General features: G+C 49.0%; 1 protein-coding gene and 1 pseudogene across 1 annotated transcript in view; one reads left to right on the top strand and one right to left on the bottom strand.

Moving 5' to 3' along the window:
• DNAH1 (dynein axonemal heavy chain 1) overlaps positions 1 to 22522 on the bottom strand; it is a 79115-nt gene extending 56593 nt beyond the window's left edge. The window contains exons 1-8 of the mRNA XM_073811190.1: positions 22447 to 22522; positions 16291 to 16663; positions 15204 to 15276; positions 12797 to 12971; positions 12194 to 12350; positions 11128 to 11260; positions 8618 to 8779; positions 7796 to 8048 (exon numbers count right to left, since the gene is read on the bottom strand). Coding sequence (XP_073667291.1) covers positions 7796 to 8048; positions 8618 to 8779; positions 11128 to 11260; positions 12194 to 12350; positions 12797 to 12971; positions 15204 to 15276; positions 16291 to 16629 — 1292 coding nt within the window. The 5' untranslated portion in view covers positions 16630 to 16663; positions 22447 to 22522. The remainder of the gene's footprint in view (positions 1 to 7795; positions 8049 to 8617; positions 8780 to 11127; positions 11261 to 12193; positions 12351 to 12796; positions 12972 to 15203; positions 15277 to 16290; positions 16664 to 22446) is intronic.
• Positions 1571 to 2053, top strand: LOC101317742 (peptidyl-prolyl cis-trans isomerase A pseudogene; annotated as a pseudogene).
• Positions 22523 to 24043: the final 1521 nt, after the last annotated feature.

Here is a 24043-nt window from a genome sequence, read left to right as displayed (position 1 = left end):
AAATACTTAGAAATATGCAAAACCTATATGAAAAAATCTTTAAAGCACTACTGAAAGATACAGAAGTAGACTTGAACAAATGGACAAACATTCCTTGTTCTTGGATAGTACAATTCAGGATCCCAAAGATGTCAGCTATACCTAAGGTAATTTAAAAATATAATGCTATCACAATAAAAATACCAAGCGTTTTAAAAATACAGCTAGACAAGTTGATACTAAAGCTCACATGAGGAAATAAGCGTGCAAAATCCCTATCAAAATCCCAACAACTTTTTTTGCAGAAAGAGAAAAATTCATCCTAAAATTCATATGGAATCTCAAGGGACCCCCAAATAGCCAAAACAAACTTGAAAAAGAACAAAGTGGGAAGACTCACACTTTTCAGTTTCAAAACTAATTACAAACCTACAGTAATCAAAATATGTGGTACTGGAATAAAGACAGACTGAGAGACCAATGGAATAGAAAAGACAACCCAAAAATAAAACCTCATATATATATAGTCAAATTATTTTCAACAAGGGTGCCAACATCATTCAATGGGGAAAAAGACAGCCTTTTCAACACATTGTCCTGGGAAAACTGCATATTCACATGCAAAAGAATGAACTTGGACCCTTACCTAAGACCATATGCAAAATTTAACTCAAAATGGATCAAAGATCTGAACATAAGATCTAACACTGTAAAATTCTTAAAAGAACACATGGAAGAAAGCTTCACGACATTGGATTTGGTAATGATTTCTTATACATGACACAAAGTCACAAGCAATAAGGAAAAATAGACAAATTGGATGTCACCAAAATGAAAACCTTTGTGTCCTAGTTACACAAAGGACACTATCAACAGAATAAAAAGGCAACCCATGGAATGGGAGAAAATATCTTCAAATCACATATCTGATAAGGGATTAATATCCAAAGTATATAAAGAACTAAAATGCAACAACAAAAAAACAACTGGGGACTTCCCTGGGGGTCCAGTGCTTAAGAATCCACCTTCCAAAGCAGGGGACATGGGTTAGATCCCTGGTCAGGGAACTAAGATCCCACATGCCACAGGGCAACTAAGCCCGTGCGCCACAACTAGAGAGGCCGTGTGCCACAACTAAAAAGAAGCCCATGCGCTGCAACGAAAGATCCCACGTGCCAAAACTAAGACCCAACACAGCCATAACTAAATAACTAAATAAATAAATAAATAAATACAACTAGATTTGAATATAGGCAAAAGAATTTGAATACACATTTCTCCAAAGAAGAATATACAAATAGCCGATAAGCGCATGAAAAGAAGTGCTTAACATCACTAATCATTAGGAAAATGCAAATAAAAATCACAAGGAGATACCACTTCACATCCTTTAGGATGGCTACTCTAAGGAAAAAAAAAAAACAGAAAATAGAAAGTGTCAGTGAGGATATGGAGAAATTTGAACCCTTGTGCCCTGCTGCTAGGAATGTAAAATGGTACAGCTGCTATGGAAAACATGTTGGTGGTTTCTCAAAAAATTAAAAATAGGGCTTTGCCGATGCCACCCGAAGCCACCCTGCACTACCCCACCATGGTCAACCCCACAGTGTTCTTTGACATTCACTGTTGATGTCACCTTGGACCATGTCTCATTTGAACTGTTTGCAGACAAAGTTCCATAGACAGCAGAAAACTTGAGTGTTCTGAGCACTGAGGAGAAAGGATTTGGTTATAAAGGTCCCTACTTTCACAGAACTATTCCAGGGTTTATGTACCAGGGTGGTGACTTCACATGCCATAATGGCACTGGCAGCAAGTTATCTACAAGGGGAAATTTGATAATAAGCATCACTCTGAAGCACATGGGTCTTCACATCTTGTACATGGCAAATTGTGGACCCACATAAATGGTTCCCAGTTTTTCATTTACACTACCAAGACTGGGTGGTTGGGTGGCAAGCACATGGTCTTTAGCAAGGTGAAAGAGGGCATGAATATTGTGAAAACCATGGAGTGCTTTGGGTCCAGGTTTGGCAAGACCAGCAAGAAGCTCACCATTTCTGACTGTGGATAACTAATAAATTTGACTTGTATTGTATTTTAACTACCAGACCATTCCTTCTCTCATTTGCTCATGATAGCCTATAATCTTTGTGTTCTCACTGCAGTTTTTTGGGTTCCAAGTTTTCCTTACCCCCTTCCAAGTCTAGCTGGATTACGGAGTTAAGTTTATGATTATGAAACAAAAACTAAACAACAACAAATAGAATTACCATATGATCTAATAATTCTGCTTCTGGGTTTATACCCAAAAGAACAGAAAGCAGGGACATGAAGTTATCTTTGTATATCCATGTTCACAGCAGTATTATTCATAATAGCCAAAAGATGGGAGCAATCAAGTGTCTATCAACAGATGAATGGATAAACAAAATGTGGTATATATGTACAATGGAATATTATTCAGCCTTAAAAAGGAAGAGAATTCTGACACGTGCTACAACATGGATGATACTGAAAGACATTATGCCAAGTGAAGAAAGGATTCGCAAAAGGATAAGTATATATGATTCTACTCATATGAGGTACTTAGGGTAGTCAAATTCAGAAAGTACAATAGAATGGTGGTTGCCAGGAGCTGGGGGAGAGGGGAATGGGTCTTATAGTTTAATTGGTACAAAGTTTCACTTTGGGATGATGAATATTCTATGGATAGATGGTAGCGATGGTTGGACAACAATATGGATGTACTTAATGCCACTGAGCTGTACACTTAAAAATAGTTAAAATGGTGAATTTTATATTATGTATATTTTACCATATACATAATGGCCCTACAAGAGATTAAAATATACTGTAAAATATCTATAATTAAAACTGTAGGGGCTTCCCTGGTGGCGCAGTGGTTGAGAGTCCGCCAGCCGATGCAGGGGACGAGGGTTCGTGCCCTGGTCCGGGAAGATCCCACATGCCACGGAGCGGCTGGGCCCTTGAGCCATGGCCACTGAGCCTGCACGTCCAGAGCCTGTGCTCCGCAACGGGAGAGGCCACAACAGTGAGAGGCCCGCGTACCGCAAAAAAATAAAAATAAAAAAACTGTAGTGGACGTCCCTGGTGGAGCAGTGGTTAAGAATCCGCCTGCCAATGCAGGGGACACGAGTTCGAACCCTGGTCTGGAAAGATCCCACATACCACGGAGCAACTAAGCCCGTGCACCACAACTACTGAGCCTGCGCTCTAGAGCCCACGCACCACAACTACTGAGCCCGCGTACTACAGTACTGAAGCCTGCGTGTCTAGAGCCTGTGCTCCACAACAAGAGAAGCCACCGCAATGAGAAGCCCTCACACCGTAATGAAGAGTAGCCCCCGCTCACCGCAAATAGAGAAAGCCCGCGTGCAGCCATAAATAAATAAATAAATAAATAAATAAAAACTGTAGTACGAGGACTTCCCTGGCAGCGCAGTGGTTAAGAATCCACCTGCCAAAAAAAAAAAAAAAAAGAATCCGCCTGCCAATGCAGGCAACACGGGTTCAATCCCTGGTCTGGGAAGATCCCACATGCCACAGAGCAGCTAAGCCAGTGCACCACAACTACTGAGACCGTGAGCCACAACTACTGAAGCCTGCGTGCCTAGAGCCCGTGCTCCACAAGCCACTGTAATGAGAAGCACGCACACTGCAAGAGTAGCCCCCACTCACTGCAACTAGAGAAAGCCCGCACACAGCAACGAAGACCCAATGCAGCCAAAAATAAATAAATAAAAATAAATAAATCTATTTAAAAAATTATAGAAAAGAAAACTGTAGTACGAGTGCATAAATGGACAAACAGAACAATGGAATAGAACAGAAAATCCAGAAATAGACCCAAGTACACATGGAAATTAGTGTATGATAAAGGTGGCCTCTCAAATCTCTGTGTCATAGATGGAGGTTTCAATAAATGTTGATGGGTAATAATAAACCATTTAATAAATGTTAGTTAGCCATTTGGAAAAAGATAAAATTGGATCCATACCACATACCATACATAAGGATGAATCAAGGATATAAAAGGCAAAAACATGAAACCATACAAGTTCTAGAAGAAAACCTCAATATAGGGAAGGACTTTCTAACTATGACTCAAAATCCAGATGCAATAGAAGAAATGATTAATAAAACTGTTTACGTACTTTTAAAGTTATATTGCAAAGATTACTATAAGAAAAGTCAATATACAACTGACAAACCAGGAGAAAACATTTACAACATACATCACAGATAATGAACCAATATCCTTGGGACTTCCCTGGTTGTGCAGTGGTTAAGAATCTACCTGCCAATGCAAGGAACATGGTTCAATCCCTGGTCTGGGAAGATCCCACATGCTGCAGAGCGACTAAGCCTGTGCGCCACAACTACTGAGCCTGTGCTCTAGGGCCCGTGAGCCACAACTACTGATCCCATATGCCACAACTACTGAGGCCCACGCACCTAGAGCCTGTGCTCCACAAGAGAAGCCACCACAGTGAGAAGCCTACACACCGCAACAAAGAGTAGACCCCGCTCGCCACAACTAGAGAAAGCCTGCGGGCAGTAACGAAGACCCAACGGAGCCCAAAATTAATTAATTAATTAATTAATTTTTAAAAGAACCAATATCCTTAATATATAAAGAACTCATAACATTAGAGGGAAAATACCCCAAAAACCTAAGAGAAAAAAATGGGCAAAAAATATGGACAGGTCACAAAAAGATATAAAACTTGTCCTTAATCATATGAAAAGATTGAAAAGACATTCAGCCTCATTTATAATACTTACAGACTTACCTTCCAGACTGGCAAAAAATTAAATTGTATAACAACGCACTCTTGGCAAGGGGGTAGGGAAACAGGCACTCTCACACATTGCTGGTGGGCATGCAAAATCCTTATGGAGGAAAATGTGGTGATACCTAACAAAAGTACAGTGAGTACTCATCTTTTGACCTTGCAATTCCACTTCTCAGAATATACACTATATAAAGCTATACCTCCATCAATATGAATATACAAGTGCACAAAATTATTCATTGTAGCATTGTTTGTAATTGCAAACTACTGGAAATTACCTAAATGCCTATGTATTAGAGAATGGTTGAATAAACCATGATACATGGTACATCCACACAATAGATTACTATGCAGCTATAAAAAAGAATGAAGACTCAATGAACTGATAAGGATTGATTCCCAGGATGTATTGTAAATGAAAAAGGCAAAATAAAAAGAATATCTAGGGCTTCCCTGGTGGCGCAGTGGTTGAGAGTCCGCCTGCCGATGCAGGGGACACGGGTTCGTGCCCCGGTCCGGGAAGATCCCACATGCCGCGGAGCGACTGGGCCCGTGAGCCATGGCCGCTGGGCCTGCGCGTCCAGAGCTTGTGCTCCGCAACGGGAGAGGCCACAACAGTGAGAGGCCCGTGTACCGCAAAAAACAAAAACAAAAACAAAAACAAAAAAAAAAAAAAAAGAATATCTATAGTGTACTACCCTGCATGTAAGAAGGGGGATAAGAAAATATACATGAAAATATCATTTGTGCAAAAAGAAACACAGAAAAAATAAACCAGAAACTAGTGATATTGGTTACCTATGAGTGGGAACAGAGTGGAAAAGATGGGAGATGTGGATAGGATAGAATGAATGAGAGTGAAGAGGGACAAATCTCTGAGTATACCTTTTTGAGTAACATATATTAGTGAGTATGTTTTATATATGTGTGTATATATTATACACATAGAGAAATATTTACATATGTATATGTATTCTCTCTAAATTTTATACATACATATTATATATAATGTAATATATAACAATATATATGTATCTATTACAATATAATACACATATTATATGTATATTTTACATGTATTTTCTATATATATACACATATATTTATAAAACAAACAGACCAAGCTATATATATATTCATCAAATGAATATATCCCACTGAGCAGGGTGGGAAGAATTAAACCAAGTAACTTTTGAACATAGTATTTGGACTATATACTCCCTCTCTTTTTTTTTTTTTTTTTTTCTTTTTTGCGGTACGCGGGCCTCTCACTGTTGTGGCCTCTCCCATTGCAGAGTACAGGCTCCGGACGCGCAGGCTCAGTGGCCATGGCTCATGGGCCTAGCCGCTCCGTGGCATGTGGGATCTTCCCGGACCGGGGCACGAACCCGTGTCCCCTGCATCGGCAGGCGGACTCTCAACCACTGCACCACCAGGGAAGCACCCCCTCTCTTTTTAAAGAGAAAAAGAAAACTAAACAAATATCAAAGATTACTTTGTAGAGTTTTTCCTCCAAAGGGTATGGATTAAGCAATTGAAACTACTTTCTGTGTATTCCAGGACTGAGCAAATAAGTAAATATACTATGAGGAATAAAAGCCAATTTTCTTTTAGAAAAAGAAGTACCAAATATGTACAAGTGAGAATGAGCCCTGTGGTTTGAAGTCAATATGAAGATATCAGTATGAACTCATGTTTTTTAACAGATAGATATATAATAGATAAAGACATGTGCATGGAGGTTATATGTAACATAATGTAATATAAGAATATATGGTATGAGGGGCTTCCCTGGTGATGCAGTGGTTAAGAATCCGCCTGCCAATGCAGGGGACAGGGGTTCAAGCCCTGGTCCAGGAAAATCCCACATGCAGCGGAGCAACTAAGCCCGTGTGCCACAACTACTGAGCCTGCTCTCTATGGCCCACAAGCCACAATGACTAAGCCCATGTGCCGCAACTACTGAAGCCTGTGTGCCTAGAGCCCGTGCTCTGCAACAAGAAAAACCACTGCAGTGAGAAGCCCGCGCACTGCAACTACTGAAGCCTGAGAGCCTAGAGCCTGTGCTCCGCAATGAAGAGTAGCCCCTGCTAGTCACAACTAGAGAAAGCCTGCGCACAGCAGCAAAGACCCAACGCAGTCAAAAATAAATTTTTTTTTTTTTTTTTTTTTTTTTGCGGTACGCGGGCCTCTCACTGTTGTGGTCTCTCCCATTGTGGAGCACAGGCTCCGGACGCACAGGCTCAGCGGCCATGGCTCACGGGCTTAGCCGCTCCGCGGCATGTGGGATCCTCCTGGACTGGGGCTGGAACCCGTGTCCCCTGCATCGGCAGGCAGACCCTCAACCACTGTGCCACCAGGGAAGCCCCAAAAATAAATTTTAAAAAAAGTTTAAAGAATATATGATATGATATAAAATAAATAAATAACGTATATATCTTAGATCTATCTGCTCTAAGGACTTCAAAGTGTTGATTTCCCAGTAGCAATGAGCACATCTTAATGTCAAAATCTTAGCTTCTAAATACCATTCCCCACCAAGAGGAACCAGGGTTCCTTGGGAAAACAGCTGATTTCAGGGCTGGGTCTGGGAAAGTAAGATGAGCCTGGAACTTCTTGCTGTGCCAGAAAGTAAAAGCATACTCAATGAACAATAAGAACATATCAAATGGACACAGGAATCAGCCTGAAGAGGCTCCCACTGGCCAAAGCTGGGACAATTTGATCATCAAAATTAAAAATGGTAGTAACAGATTATAACCCTTGGAATAAAATTAAGAATCCATGAGTCCATATTGATATGAGAGATCTGGAGATGAACAAGAAATTGTTTGGGGCCCAAGAAATCCATAATGCAGTGGGCAAGACAGCCCCAAACAGATGAGCATGGAGGGAGCATCCCCCCTCCCCCACTGGGCAGCACTACTTTTCCACTGGACAGCTCCCTGGAGGAGGTGCTGCTCTGGTGTGGGAAAGGGTCTGGGGGAGGTACTCACGAGGGCCCTTTGCGCATCCGAGGTGTGCTCATGGCCCACTGCTTGATCTTGCTCAGGCTCTGCTCACTGATGAGCCGCTGGCCCTCGGAGGGCATACAGTCCACATACAGGTTGTATAGCAGCAGCGCCTCTGTGTTCTTGCGCAGGGCGTTGGCCTGGACCACACGTTGTGTGAACACACGTGGGTCCTCAGCACAGAAGAGAAGCTGGATCCTTGGCACCCAGTACTGGCAGAACAGGAGGGGCGGCCTTCCTGGGGTCGGGTGGAGGGAGAAAGGAATATGCAGTGGGGCCCTCTGGGCAGGAGCACTGGGTTCCAGGCTGGCTCTGCCACTGATGCATGGTGGCTCTGAGCAAGTGACCCCATCACATCTGTGAAATGGGTATGACAACACTCCCTGAACTGCCCACGTCACAGGTTGTCATGGATGGATGTGAAAGTTCTTTGTAAACTGTAAAAAGCTGTGTACAGACAAGGAGTTATACAGGGGTGGCCATTCAATTGCCCATTCCTGATGCGACACCCAGGGCAGACATCTTTAATTGTTGGGCCTCAGGCTCCTTCTCAAGATGACACTGAAAGCAGCACTGCCAGCTGCTCAGAGTTGGCATATCAAATAATGGCCAATTGCCCTTCCTGGGATCTCTGAGTGATGCGTCCTCTGGTTCTCACTGGTTGGGGGACAGACAGCCCCAGGACAACAGAGCAAGGGGGCATTCAGACCCGAGCTGGCTATACCCTGCGCAGGGGTTGGCCTCAGTCACAGGCCAGGCCGGGCCTGAGCTGGGGGTCTGCCTGAGGCAGGGGCAGAGACCTCGTACCTTCGGCCGTTACCCCTCCATTCAGGATGGGCTTCCCCATCTCATCTCGCACCAAACCATCCTTATTCGTCTTGTGCACTAGGTACAGCTTCTTCTCCTTGTCATAGTCCAGGACGCCGACATTGCACCATTTGTACGTCAGCTTCTGACTCTTGGGTTCCTCTGAAACAGGAGGGGTGCCCATCAGTGCTCCCTGCCATAGGGTGGGAAAAGGCCCCTGCATGTGGGCAGTGGATGCTAGGAAAGGTCTCAGTGGTCACTAGTCTGGCCTCTCTCCCACCATGCTGACCCCCACCCTCTGGCTGCAGCAGAGTGGGGAGCCTACTTCCTTCCAGCTGAGCTTGACTCTTGGGAACCAGGCAGGTCTCTCTGCCCTGATGCTCTGCATGACTCCATCAGGGCAGAGAGAGACACAGGCCAGCAGGGCTGGGACAGGAGGCAGGAAAGCCCCAAGCAAACAGGGGCTTGTTTGCTTAGTCCTTGTTTGCCTAGCCCTGTTGAGGATCTAGGTGTAGAGCTCATCACGTCTGAACTGGACCTCTTCAAGGCCCGAGGGAAGCCCTTAGGCTGCATGTGGCAGCTGAGCCCCCGGGCTGCTCCCATCAGGGCAGGGCAGGGTAGAAGACTGCTTCCCTGCAATGGCCTCAAAGTGGGCCTCAGGGGCTGTTTGGCCAGGATGGGCCTCCCACCCTCTCCCTGGGCTGAAAGCCTTTGACTACTCCAGCTCACCTCTTGCCACTGCCTCCCTCACTCATTCCTCTCCAGCCACACTGGATGTCTGGCTATTCCTATGACTTTGTAGCTTGCTCCTGCCTCAGGGCCTTAGCATTGGCTGTGCCCTCTGCCTGGAACAGTCTTCATCCAGGTCACCTCGATGCTGGCTTGTTCCCTGCTCAAGCGGCTTCTCCTTGTAGAAGCATCTCTGCCTAAAATAGCACCTTTGCCCCAGGCACTTTCTGATTTGTTACCTTGCTTGTGTGTCTCACAGAGCTTAAAGTCATATTGTGTATGCATCTTCTCCAGGCTGGAATTCCAAAGAAATGCTCCCACTGACTGATGCCAGGTAGATAAGTAAAGGAGGCTGCTGTGGGATATACCTCACCAGCTTTGGCTCTGTTTTGCTTTTCCCTCCTCTTCCTAATTAGTTTCCTTTTTGAAAATGCTGACCTTGTCTTGACTCAGCTTAAAGGAAAAGATGTCACAAGAAGCCCCTAGCAGAAAGCAGAGTCTGGCAGAAACGCTCCACCATTAGTGCTGCCACCCAGGGCCAGGGCCCATATGAAGCAGTGCAAGCAGAAGCACTTCAGGGAAGCCACTACCTGGTACATTTAAGGTTAATACACCCCCAAACCTTCTGGTTTTATCACCAGGAATTGGAGATCTGGGAACAATTGAGTTAAATTATTTTTGTAATTAAGTCCAAAGTAAAGGGAACATTCTGGGTTTCTTATCTAGTTCAAAGAAATTGATTCTAGCATTTACATGTTTTTAAACTGAAACATAAACTTACAGCTTGCACAACGGACTCGCCGTGGGCCCCCTGGAGGCTGAGCAGTCTGAAAACCAGCATGGCTCTCACAATCCTATCTCCCGCCTGGGCGCTGGCCCACTGGGCCCACTCCCCACTCCACAGTGGCATATCCATGCACTGGGCAGGGAGCAGAGAGGCCTTCGCCCTGCACATGGGGACAGCCACCTCCAATCTCATAACCCAGACCTTCCTAGGATGCCTACATAGAGAGTAGTCATGCCAGCCATGGTGGCAGGCCAGGGTGGTGACCGTGGAAGGTCAGCCTGGCAGACAGCAACAAACTGGAGAGAGCTTCCACAGCCCCCAGGGCAGACCTGGGGCCAAAGGAGGGGCAGACACAGACAAGGGCAAGATTTGGCAAGTCTGTGCAACATCAGTGTGAGGATGTGTATGTGGGTGTGATAGCGGTTGTGAATGGGTGACAGTAGGCATGTGTGTTTGTGTGCTTAAAATTTGCATATGAGTACAGCTGTGTGTGTGTGTGAGGGATGGTGGGTGAGTGTGACAGTGGACTTATGAACGTGTGTGTTTGAAAGCAAGTATGTGAGTGTGAGTGTGTGACAGTGTGTGTGTTGTCCACACAGAGGTGAAAGCCAAGAGGCCACAGTTATAGGTGGAGCAATGCGGTTTCTGGGGCACGGGATGGAACCGCTTGAATTGTGCCCCTTATACACATTTGAACATGTCTAATAAGCTTGCATATTTTTCATTGCCAATAAATCAAAGCATTTTTTTTTAACATTAGACACCATCCAGCTGTTCCTTCCTCAGCCCACCCACCCATGTCATCCCTGGTCCCTGCATTTCCTTCTATGCGGCCAGCCCGCTGGCCTGTATCCCAGCTGCGAGGCCTCAAAAGGTGGGGCCCCCACCTCCCATGGTTGAGGCCCCAGGGCAGTCTAGGAGTCTATGGCTGGGCTGCCAGGACAGGATGGTGCAGACAAGATCCTGTCCCCCTGCCCTTGCTGGCCCTGCTCACCGTGCCCCAGGAAGTCATTGATGGGCAGGAGGGCTTTTCCGGGGACAGGTTTCCTGTTCTGAGACCCTGGCTCCAAGCCCATGTTGATCCACTCACTGGGAGTCCGGCAGTCAAACTCCTCATTGTCAAATACCTGGAAGAAAACAGTAGATGCTGGGAGCAGGCGGCTCACCCCTGGTGGACCCAAGTGGGCTGGGCATGCCAGAGGGTAGGGGTGCCTGAGTAGGCTCCTCCCCAGATGCAGAAGCTGAAGACTGGGGCCCAGGGGCCTGAGTGCCTCCTCTGCTGTTCACAGGGGTCTGTGGAGTCTGGCTCTATGAAACCCTGTCCAACCAAGCCACACTGAGGTTCAGGCAGAGGGGTATCTGGGGACTCCGAGCAGGATATGGGCTCTCCCCCACCACTGGCCAGGATCACCCAGCTCAGGTCCAAGGGAAGTGGTGGCCCTTGGATTTTCCTGAGCACCCACCCAGACTCAGAAACAATGCAAGTTCAGGTTGTCAGAAGGCCATCTTTAGTAGGGTGATATGCAACTCTGTCTCCCCATAGGGACCACCAGGCAAGAGATACTCAGGACCATGGAGAGGAAGGGCAGGGAAGTGGGTGAAAACCAGGGCAGGCTATGCTCCCTCTTTCTCCTCTGGACTCAGTTTCCCCATTGGTACCCTAAAGGGGCTACAATGGTGCCTTCCTCCACCACAGGTCTCCCCATCCCAGTGACACCAGACGCAGTAGTCAGGGAGGCCTGAACACTACTCCACAGTCCAACTGGGCTGCTTCTTGGTGCCCGTGGGTGGGGTGGGGACAGAGCTCATGTACACAGGGTTCCCAGGCTCCCAGGGAAGAAGCAGGGAATCAGCGTCCCAGGGGTCCTGGGGCCCCTCCTGCCCCAGCCTAGGATGCCTGAAACCCCAGGAGTGGGGGTAGCACCCTGACTATGCAGTTGTCCTGTCTGACAAGTGAGTGCTTGTGATTGTCATGGGATCCCCTTTTGAGTCTGATCCCTCCGCTGGAGTCCTGCACCCCCATCTCCTGACCACTGGCCCTCTGTGGAAGCTGGACTCACCTTCAGTGGGAGATAGATGGGGAACAGCGGGTCATGACCCTGCTCAATGGTCTGGGGGTGGTGGGGGTCTGGGTGCCTGGGCATGAGCTTGTCGGAGTCAATGCCCTCGCTGGCCAGCAGCTGCTCAATGTCCAGGCTCAGGTACAGCCGCTTCCTCCTGGCCGAGGGAGACAAGGAAATCTCACGACAGCTCGGCGCATGTGAGGTGTCTCCATGGGGGTCAGCAAGGGCCCAGGGAGTTAAGGCAGTAGGGGTGTGGCCCAGTGACCCCCTCCAGGGCCCTCTGCCCTTCTGGGACTTATCAGGAAGTGGAATGGTGGCTGGGGCTGGTGTCCTGGGCTCCAACTGCCCTTGCATCCTGCCTGTCAGTTTCACCACGTTGACTTAAATGCCACCCTCCCTGATTCCACAGCAAGGAAAGTAACTCGTTCCTATTAAGAAACCAAAGGGCTAGAAGATTTGAACACTTGCACACAGACCCATCTTAGTAACCTCTGCCATGAGGATGATCACCTAGTTGTCTACTATCCCTCACTCTTTGAGGTGGGTGGATGCCACCTCCCAGAGGGCAGGCCCTCCCACTGCTCACGCAACCATACCTACCTCTCAATCTCAATCTTGCGGGGGCACTGGCCCGGCAGCACCAGGTAGGGCACCTGCACCTTGGGCTCGTAGGCCTGCAGCGGGAAGTCAGTCTGGGTGAGCAGCTTGGTGGTACACCCGATGTGCTGATGCTCCAGGCGCTCCTCGAAGTCCTCAGGAACCTCAAAGGTTCTGACTGTGGGCAGGGGCAGGGGCAGGAGCTGCAGGGGCTCAGGCTGGGGCCCAACACCCCCAAAACACAGTGCTAGGCAGGTACCAGGCATGCAGCTTTGGGGCATGGGAAGCTCAGAGCTGGCCTGTGGCAGTGAGAAGCCAGATGTGCACCGGGCTCCCAAGGGGTCATGAGCCTGGAGGACAAGGGCCGCCAGAAGGTCTGTTTTGGTCCTGCTCGCCCTGCCCAGAGCCAGCATGCTCGACCATTCCCCTCCTTTCTGCCCACAGCCCCGGTGCCAGCGGCTTTTGCTCAAGCCAGATGCTGAATCAAACTACCAGTGAGGATTACAGCTGGATAGGAAGGTGAAGTGGTAGCTCCCTGCATGTCTGGGATGGGTTCCTGCCATCCCTACCCCAGAGGCCCTCCCAAGCATCTCGGGGTCTGAATGCCATTCACTCACTGGGACTGTTTCCAGACTCAAGACATCCTGGATACTGTAGGAGTGGGTGGCACCACCACCCCACCCCCAGGGGACCCTCAAGTCACAAAATGGCCACACCTCCTTAGACAGGCTTCCATTCCAGGTCTGAGGGCAAGGGAACTGGTGAAGAGAGGCCCATTGATAGGGTGACATTCCAGTTTCCTGGGACTCAGGATGTTAAATGGGAAGGAAAGTCTCAGACAAGCCAAGACCATAGTGGTGGGGACGGGAGTGCAGGAAAGTGCTTCGGGGATGAGCCACCTTTCCCAGGGCCTGGGTGGGCTCTGGACAGCTCAGTGATGGCTCCGAACAACTCCCCTGGGAGGCCCTAGTAACCCCCTCCTTGGGCCTCACGTCTCTGGGGTCAAGATGCAGTCACACCAGAGGCGGGTCTACCTTGGGGGTACCCACTGGGGCTCTACAGAAGCTTCCAGAGGCTGAGCAGAGGCCATCCACCTGCCGCTAAGTCGGCTCTCTTACCAGAGCTGTCAGGTGCTCGGGGAACCCCACGCTACCAGAACGGTCTGGCCCAGGGGCAGTTTTCAGATCCCTAATCATCTGCTCTTGAGCCTATGGATCCATAACACATTCCACACCCAGGATCATGAATTCCTGGGCCTGGCCCTGCGTCTCAGGAGCCAAGAAGGAGCCAGGGTGAGGACAGCAAAGCCTGGCCCCCGCCCCTGCTGGTCCAGGAGCCCTAGGCAGGCTTCCCAGGCCTTCACGTAGCCTTCTGCCAAGAGCTCTGACGGCCATGAGTCCTGACTGCCGCCACCCTGTGACCCTGCCGGGCTGTTCTTCCTCACTTGGGTGGGGCCACAGAGCTGCTGACCAGCCCTGCCCCCCGCCCCTGCCATGGATAGCAGGAGCCCCATTCCCAGCTCCCCCGCAGCCCTTGATCTGTGGTTTGTAACCATTTTCTGGGCCACAGATACTTGTGAAACTGCTGACCACAATAGGCTGGATCCTCAGGTCACTGCACAGAGGCATGTACATGTGATGTTTCCTGTGCCACTTTTGGGGATTCACAGGCCCCCAGGAGGACTGTGGGTCTCAAGAAGACAAATCTGGACAGTGCCAGCACAGAGCCAGGCCTCTCCTGGGGGTAGAGTGGAAAGGCAGACAGCTGGGACCATGGAGCTTCTGGACCTGATCGAAAGGGCGTCCTGTCCACTGGCCAGCCAGGAGGGCCCCCAAGGTCTCACTGCCTCTCAGGGCCCCAACCAGCTCGCTGCCTTTCTTGGAGCCACCCTCTCCTCCCCTCTGCCACTGGGGACTGGTCTGTGCCATGCAGACCTGCCCCACACCTTACAAGACTCATCATGGAGCCTGAGAGGAGCGTCTTCCTTCCCCTCTTTGGCAATGAAATCCTGGGTACCTTCCTGCTCCAAGCCCTGTTCTAGGTGCTGCAGCCCGAGCCAGGTAACAACAGTCCTGACCTCCTCCAAGCCCACGTTCCACGTACCAGAAAACACACATGTCAATGTCCTACTGTCCCCAGCCAGGCAGAGGGAACTGGGGACCTGGCCCTCAGCAGCCCCACCACACCACAGTGCCCTTGTCACACACAGCTCTGCCGAGAGTCACAATTAAGCAGCTGTGCTTCACCGAGCACTCACCATGAGCTGGGGCCCTGCAAAGCACCTTGTTTCTTGTTATCCCCATTTCACAGTTGAGGAGATTGAAACCCTCAGCCAAGAGGAGACAATCTCCCTGAGGCCAGAGGCCCTGCTTCTAAAGGCACCCTCCCACCCAGCCCCCTGGGCACTGACCTCTTGGGGTGAACTTGTCAAGGTTGGCCTGCCGCAGGAGGTCCTGGTTCGTGCAGGGGCCACGACACACCTCCTGAAACCAAACCCCATAGCCCTGAGGGAGCGTAAACATCCCAAGGACAGGCAGGATCTGGTAGGGCCCACGAGGCCAGGTGTCTCCCCCATGCCCACCAGAGAGCATCCCAGGGGTGCACAGGGACAGGGATGAGGAAGAATCAGTGAAGAGGAATTTGCACAATTCCTCATTCAGAGGCCACAGTAGGTGACAAGCTGTGGCCACCTGGGACACCCCTGGCCCAACCCCATTCTGGTCGTGCACAGTCCCCCTCCTCACTCTGAGAACACTCTTGGTGTGTGTCCAGGGGCTGAGCCACAAGACAGAGGTACTGTAAGGCCTGCAGGTGCCTCTGTGTATTCCTCCACTGCCAAGGGCACTCTGGGACCTCTGGCACAGTGGGTATCAATGGGTCCTCGCCCTATCTCTATTGGCCCCTCCCCTGCCTAAAACCATCCTAAGGCTGTCCAGGACGCACAGGGCTCTTTGAACTCTCCCCTAGTTATATCCCTTCTCCGTCTTCCCCTGCCCTCCATCTCTCTCCTCTTATTTCTACTCTCCTCCTCCATGTGGGCCATGGCCTCTGTCAGGGATCTCAAGGCTCTGTATCTTCTGTTCCCCCTGCCTGGAACACTCCCCCCAGCCCCTATCTTACCCAGCAAATTCATAGCTATCTTGTAAATCTCAGCAGTACACCACCTTGTCCCAGGACCCCCTCCCCAACCAGAGCTGGGGCCGGGGGAGGGAGTATTTCCCCACCAAAGCCATTGCCCCATGACAATAGGCATATGGATGACAATCCTGGTGTATTGTCACCGGGGCTTAGCCCAGGGCCTGTCACATAGCAGGTGCTCAGTAATGAATTTTTGAATGAATGGACAAAGATGGATGGGCAGAAGGATGGGCAGATGGGTGAGTGGGTGGAAAATTGCTAGACAGATAGGTGGATGGATGGATGGATAAAAGGAAGAAAGGGCAAAAAGAACCCACAAGGAAGGCTCAGGCTTGGTAGGGTATGGCTGCCACACTCACCCCAAGTTTATCCAAGCTTCCAGGGCTGAGGATGTCAGAGTAGAACCCACGCTGCTTCATCAGCGGGTACTTCTTATCAGTGCCCGTCAGGGGCAACTTCCGGGGCTGCCCCAAGTCTGAGGACGTGGATGGGGCTGCAGTCAGGTGCAAAGGTGGGGTCTTGGGGTCAGGGCTTGGAGGAAGCTTCTCCGACCCAGAATCTGGTCCCTGAAGAATGCTCCCCAGGTTATGCTCCAGGTCTCTCAGACTACACTCTTGGCCCACAGGAGTACTGCTGCACTCTGGGCCCTGAGGGGTCCTTCCTGGGCTGTGGCCTTCTCTGTTAGGCTGCTGCTCCATGCTGCTTCTCAGGGTGATGTCCCAGCCAGAGCTCCTAGAAGATACTGGTGTCACTGGGCCCTTGCCAACCTCTGCTCATCCCCCAGGGCCACCAGGATACAGGGATGCCTAGTCTGCCACCCCACAACAAGCCCCAGCCCCCAGGCATGGATAACGGAGGGAGGGAGTACTCTTCTAATATGAACAGACACAGAGTGCCAGGAAGGTCCTGCCAGGAGACAGCAGGGCCTTCTCTAGAAGCTATGTGAGAAATGAGACCCCAGAGTCAGAGGTTGAACACTCTATAGATGCCCCCAACCCCGTGCATCCTTCTGTACTTTCCCACCCTTCTCCCCTGTGTTACAGAGTAAGGCCTGGCTTCTCACAAGGGGAGATAAAGAGGGAGGCCCAGAGTTCACTCACTCAGTGAAGAGCTCTGTTTGGTTTTCTCCAAAATAACTTTCATCCAGTTGCAGCCTCAGTGCCCCTTACCCCCATTCCCCCAACCCCAGCCCCACCCCACCCAGTCCTGCCGGACTGCCCTGACTCTTTTTTTTTTTTTTTTGTGGTACACGGGCCTCTCACTGTTGTGGCTTCTCCCGTTGCGGAGCACAGGCTCCAGAAGTGCAGGCTCCGGACGCGCAGGCTCAACGGCCATGGCTCACGGGCCCAGCCGCTCCGCAGCATGTGGGATCTTCCCGGACCGGGGCACGAACCCGTGTCCCCTGCATCGGCAGGCGGACTCTCAACCACTGCGCCACCAGGGAAGCCCTGCCCTGACTCTTCCCAGTGTGGGGCTGGGGATTCCAGAAGGAGAAGAAAGAGAAAGGAGATTGAAAATGTATTTGAAGGAACTTCCCTGGTGTTGCAACAGTTAAGAATCCACCTTCCAATGCAGGGGACATGGGTTCGATCCCTGGTCTGTGAAGATCCCACATGCCACGGAGCAACTAAGCCCATGAGCCACAACTACTGAGCCTGCACTCTAGAGCCTGCAAGACACAACTACTGAATCCATGTGACACAACTCCTGAAGCCATGCCCTGCATCCCCCATGCCCATCTACCCATGCCCATCTCCCTTACCTTACCCCAGGAGCCAGAGGACTAAATCACCTCCCGAGAGGGACCCTGACCTTCTGTTGGCCCACAGATACCTCTGCCAGCAAAGGAACTATTCATCCACACCCTGGCTCTCAGGATCAACTCAGCTAATGAAACTGACACCCTCTTGTCTCCCCACAGGGAAAAACAGATGCACCACTGGATTGCATGCACATCCCAAGGATGAGGGTTTGCCGAGTTTTTATTGTGCAGCAAGCAAGCCCTTGCCAAGCCACTGCTGCTTTTGGCCACCTCAAAATGCACCACCAGGGGAAACCCTTGGTCAGGGGAGCACTATAAGAAACTAGAAAAGGGTATGAGGAAGAAGAGGTTTGTGTGTAATGCTGGTGCAAAAATAAAAAAGTTAAGTCAGGGAGATCAGATCAAGATGGCAGAGCAGTAGGATGTAGAGCTCACCTTCTCCCACAAATGCATCAAAAATATATCTACATGTGGAATGTTCCTCACAGAATATCTACTGAATGCTGGCAGACCTCAGACTTCCAAAAGAGCAAGAAAATCTCCACATAACTGGGAAGGACAAAAGAAAAAAGAAAAAATGAGAGAAAGGAAACAGGACAGGACCTGCACCCCTGGGAGGGAGCTGTGAAAAAGGAAAGGTTTCCACACTCTGGGAAGTCCCCTCACTGGTGAGGAGATCAGCCTGGACAGAGGGGGAGCTTTGGGGGGAGAACGCAGCAAGCAACGGGTTTTTGGAGGACAAAGCGGAGAGAGATCTGCATAGACGGTCAGGGCCATCACCTGGCACTCCCCAGCCTGAGATGCTCATCCACTGAGGCGGGCCGGAGCGGGGGCTGGGTGCTGAGGCTTGTGTTTTGGAGGTCAGACCAGGGAGAGGACTGGGATTGGCTGTGTCAGGAAAGCCTGAGGGGGCCAGGGTGTGGTTGCCACAACCGAGGGAGTCCGGGGACGAAGCCTGGGCCCGACGGAGAGGCAAGGCTGCGGGCTGCCCCCGTGAGGAGACGGGGCGGGCCGCCATAGGAGCTTCTTTCTCCCAGGCTCACTATGTGGTGGCAGGGCACCGCCTACACGAACTCCAGGGTTAGGTGGAGGGTCCTCCTTCCAGGGAGCACATGGCCTGCCGCGGCCACCACCAATGAGGGTCCTGCCACTGGGAGCCAACCTCTGTCCCCACCCTTCTGGGAGCGTGCACGGGGGCTGTGCATCTGCATACCCCCTATCAAGGGGATAACGACCAGCACACCCTGAGGAAAGAGACGGCAAGCATCCAAACCAAAAACAACCTTCATGCCAAAAAAATATTAAACCCACACAAGCTATCAGGGACGCTCCCATATATAAATAGCCCTCCAAGACTATAGCAGATAATTGTTTCTCCTAAACACACAGAGTAAGGGAAATATAAGCAAAATGAAGAAGCAGAGGAACCACCACCAGTTAAAAGACCAAGAGAATTCCCCTGAAGGAATAAACAATGAAACAGACCTCTTCAGTCTTATAGACACCGAGTTTAAAAAGGAGGTAATGAAAATACTGAAGGAATTAAGAAAGGCTATCAACAGAAATGCAGATTACTGTAAAAAAGGGACTAGAAAACTAGAAACTATAAGGAGGAGCCAAGAAAAATTAGAGAATTCATTTGCCAAGACAAAAGCTGACCTAAAGGCAATGAATAGCAGAATAAATAATGCAGAAGAAAGAATAAGTGATCTGGAAGATAGAATAATGGAAATGAATGGGATGAATTGGGAGATTGGGATTGACGTATATATACCAATATGTATAAAATAGATAACTAAAAAAAAAAGTCTCAAGAAAAACAGTAGACACAAAGCCAATGAAAAACATATATAAGATAATATAAAGTGTGCCAAGCTACGCATAATAGGGATTCCAGAAGGAAAAGAAAGGAGATTGAAAGTGTATTTGAAAGGACTTCCCTGGTGTTGCAATGGTTAAGAATCCACCTTCCAATGCAGGGGACATGGGTTCGATCCCTGGTCTGTGAAGATCCCACATGCCACGGAGCAACTAAGCCCATGAGCCACAACTACTGAGCCTGCACTCTAGAGCCTGCAAGACACAACTACTGAGCCCATGTGACACAACTACTGAAGCCTGCACACCACAACTACTGAGTCCATGTGCCACAACTACTGAAGTCCACGTACTCTAAGTCCTGCCTGCCACAACTACTGAGTCTGCACACTGCAACTACTGAAGCCCATGCAGCTAGAGCCCATGCTCTGCAACAAGAGAAGCCACTGCAATGAGAAGTCCATGCACCACAACAAAGAGTAGCCCCTGCTCACTGCAACTAGAGAAAGCCCGTGCACAGCAACGAAGACCCAACGCAGCAAAAAATATAAAAAATAAATAATTTTTTTTAAAAAAGGCAACAGAGATCCTAAATGATACAATAGAACAGTTAGACTTGATATTTTCAGGACATTACATAAAAAAAAAAATACACATTCTTTTCAAGTGCACATGGAACATTCTCTAGGACTGACCACATACTAGGGCACAAAACTAACCTCAACAAATTTAAGAGTATAGAAAGTATTTCAAGCATCTTCTTTGATCACAAGGGCATGAAATTAGAAATCAATCATAGGAAAAGAAATGAGGAAAAATGATTACATGAAGACTAAACAACATGTTACTAAAAAAGACAATGGGACGGGCTTTCCTGGTGGCACACTGGTTGAGAGTCTGCCTGCCGATGCAGGTGACACGGGTTCGTGCCCCGGTCCAGGAAGATCCCACATGCCGCGGAGCGGCTGGGCCCGTGAGCCATGGCCACTGAGCCTGCGCGTCTGGAGCCTGTGCTCCGCAGCGGGAGCAGCTACAACAGTGAGAGGCCCGCGTACCGCAAAAAAAAAAAAAAAAACCTTGAGACAAACGAAAATGAAAACACAGCCATACTAAATCTATGGGATGCAGCAAAAGCAGTTCTTAGAGGGAAGTTCGTAGAGATACAGGCCTTCCTCAAAAAACAAGAAAAATCTCAAATAAACAGCCTAATCTACCACCTACAAGAATTAGTAAAAGACGAACAAACAAAACCTCAAGTCAGCAGAAGGAAAGAAATATTAAAGATAGGGAGAAAATAAATAAAACAGATTTTAAAAATATAGGAAGAAATCAATAAAACCAAGAGCTGGTTCTTTGAAAGGGTAAACAAAAGAGACAAACCTCTGGCCAGGCTTACCAAGAAAAAAGAGAGAACCCAAATAAACAAAATAAGAAATGAAAAAGGAAAAATATCAACTGATACCGCAGAAATACAAAAAACCATAAGAGAATACTATGAATAATTACATGCTAACAAATTTGGCAACCTAGAAGAAATGGACAATTTTCTAGAAACATACAGACCACCAAAATTGAATTGAAAAGAAATAGATAATTTGAACAGACTGATCATTAGAAATGAAATAGAATCTGTAACTAAAAACAAAAAACAAAAAAACTTCCTACAAACAAAAGTCCAGGACCAGATGGCTTCACAGGCGAATTCCACCAAACATACAAAGAAGAACTTATACTGATTCTTCTCAAACTCTTCCAAAAGAGGAGGGAACACTCCCAAAAGACATTCTATGAAGCCACCATCACCCTGATACCAAAACCAGACAAAGACACCACCAAAAAAAGAAAATTACAGGCAATTTCTGATGAATATAGATGCAAAAATTCTCAACAAAATATTAGCAAACTGAATCCAAGAACACATAAAGAAGATCGTACACCGTGACCCAGTTAGATCACCTGGTAGCCATTTTGGTTTGCATCAGAGGACGCTTCAGGTTGGATTCACTGACATTCAACCCCATGTGACCTGACCACCCACGAGGCACTGGGCTGGATGGACACAGATGAACAAGGGTATTTGATCCTCACTACAGGTACTACTAGAATCACCAATCCACAAACAAGGAAACTAAGATCCAGAGACGTCAAGAAACTTGGAAAAGACACACAGCCAAGAAGTGGCAGAACCAGAATAGAAACTGAGGTGTCCACCTCTGGCTGACCCAAAGATCGGTCCTTAGCACCACAACAGTGGTTCTCAAACTGTGTGCCAAGGAGCCCTGAGGTTCTGCAAGGTGAGTGCCTAAGCAGAAGGGCTTCTGAGCCACCCACCCCTGATTCAACAAGGATCCTGCACCCTTATCTGTTTCACATATTCCGTTCGTGCTCAAATGCAGCAATTTTCAAGTAACACTGATCTCTGGAACCTCGACACCTAGCACGGGACTGGCATGGGCTTGGCACATGGTAGGTGCCTAGAAAGTGGTGAATGATTGTGAGAATGAATGAATGGGGTAAGTAAAGGAAGGAAGTTGATCTCTGTAAGCCCTGTGAGACAGATGCAGCAGTACTCTGCCAGTTTACAGATGGGGACCCTGAGGACTAAGAAGATTGGACATGGTCGGGCTCAGGGGAGGCACTGGTGGCTGATGAGGACCAGAATCCTGGCTTTTTCCCTGCATGGGAAAGGACAGGGAGAGGGCTACACTCTCAGCATGGGGTGTGGTCAGTATGGGACTTATCTGCAAGGTTGTTTAAAAGTGCACCCCACTCCCTTCCCACAGGCCAAGGCAGAGAAACGGCACGGGGGCTCGCGGACAGGGATGTGGACCCGGGGCCGGGAGGACGTCCTCCTTTCTGTGCATTTGCCCTCTGAGACTTATGGAGGTCCCCCTGCAGGCGCTTGCCCCGCCATCCCTTGGGCCCACCGACCTACCGGCTCCACCGCACACGTTGTGGGGTCCGGCTGCCCGTTTCTAGGGAGGGACGCTGGGCCTGTTGCTAGGGGGCGGGACCATCCGGCAAGGCTGGCGGGAGCTTCCGCCAGTGAACCTCCGCAGGTCTGCACTAGCCTCCCTACATACTCCTGACTTGGCTCCTCCCGCCCCTACTCACCCACGCGGCTTGCCCCACCCAGGGCTGGGCCACCTCCGAGCGGCGGGTTGGAGGCCAGCGGGAAAGTGTCAGCCGTCTAGGCTTTCAAATCCAGGCTCCATTATCCATCTCCCCTCCCAGAGTTTTCTAGAGAAAGAGACAAAGCAGCCAAATGCTGTTTTCAAAGTGCGACAACTCTGATTGAATCCTGTTTTTAAAAAAACAAAGCTATGTAAACAACGTGGGAAGAAAACTTGGGGAAATTTACCGGAAAGGGTCGTTTCTGTTCCCCCGGAGGCTCAGCTTAAACACACACACATACATACATAGCCGGGCTGCAACTCCACCTCAGGCCTCCGCCGGGTGGGCAGTGGATGAACCTCCCCCGCCCCCGCCAGGTGCCCATCTGCTCCAAGACCTGGCATGAGTTCAGGCTTAGATACTCCTTCCTGCCCTGGATATTACTGTTAATTTTCTCAGATGTGATAATGTTACTGTGGTTATACAGAAGACTGTCCTTGTTTTAGCTGATGTGCAGTAAGGAATTTAAGGACCAATGTCAGGATGTCTGCTGCTGGGACTTCCTTTCACATGGTTCAGCAAAATTTATACATAGATAACTATATATAGAGAGGAGATAAAGCAAAAGTGGTCCAATACTGATGATTAGGGGATCTGAAGGTATACAGATGCCCACTCTACCCACCAGTCTTTCCATTTTTCTATAAGGAAAAGAGGTGGGTTACAAACCAAAGAAAATGTAAAAATCACTCCACCTTAACCTGAGAATCCCTGCCCAGAGCCTTCTCAAAATTGGCCTCATTTCATAGATGGGGAAAATGAGGCTTGGTAACACAGGTTAGTGTTGGGGGAGGTGGTAGGACCTGATGCTCATTATGCAAATGCCCGATTTTATTTGACATTTTAGTAATGCTGACTTGGTGCCAGCCCTGTGCTGGGGACTAAGTGTCCAGATTTGAACTGGACGCTGTCCCTACCATAAAATGTCTACTAAGTGGGAGAGAGCCAGAGAGACCAGGCCACAAAGAAACCAGAGGCAGGGTATAAGCTGTGACTAGAGATAATGATTCAGCCTTTGCACTGACTTCTGCTTCCTCTGTCCAGAACATCTCTCTCCACCAACTCCCACTCCTGGCCAACTCCTATTCATCCTTCAAGACCCAATGCTGATAAAACCTTTCCTGAGCCTGAACCATAGTTTACTTTGCTTTTCTTGTTGGCATTCACACAATAGGTACTTGGTGACCATAGCAGAAGGAAGGAAAGAGTATGAGGGGGATTGAAGGCAAGAATGGCCACAGCTCTTCGAGGGGATAGAGACCCCCAAAGCCCTGTTTTGGGCAGCTTGGCTCCTCTATAGGTCTGGAGATAGGCTGTGTACCCCAATCAGCCTGTGGAGAGGCACCTGCTTCCCCTCT

This window comes from Tursiops truncatus, chromosome 10 (genome assembly GCF_011762595.2).
Source record: "Tursiops truncatus isolate mTurTru1 chromosome 10, mTurTru1.mat.Y, whole genome shotgun sequence".
Taxonomy (NCBI): domain Eukaryota; kingdom Metazoa; phylum Chordata; class Mammalia; order Artiodactyla; family Delphinidae; genus Tursiops; species Tursiops truncatus.
The sequence above is the reverse complement of the archived record's forward strand: the minus strand, read 5'-3'. Positions and strand labels throughout refer to the sequence as shown.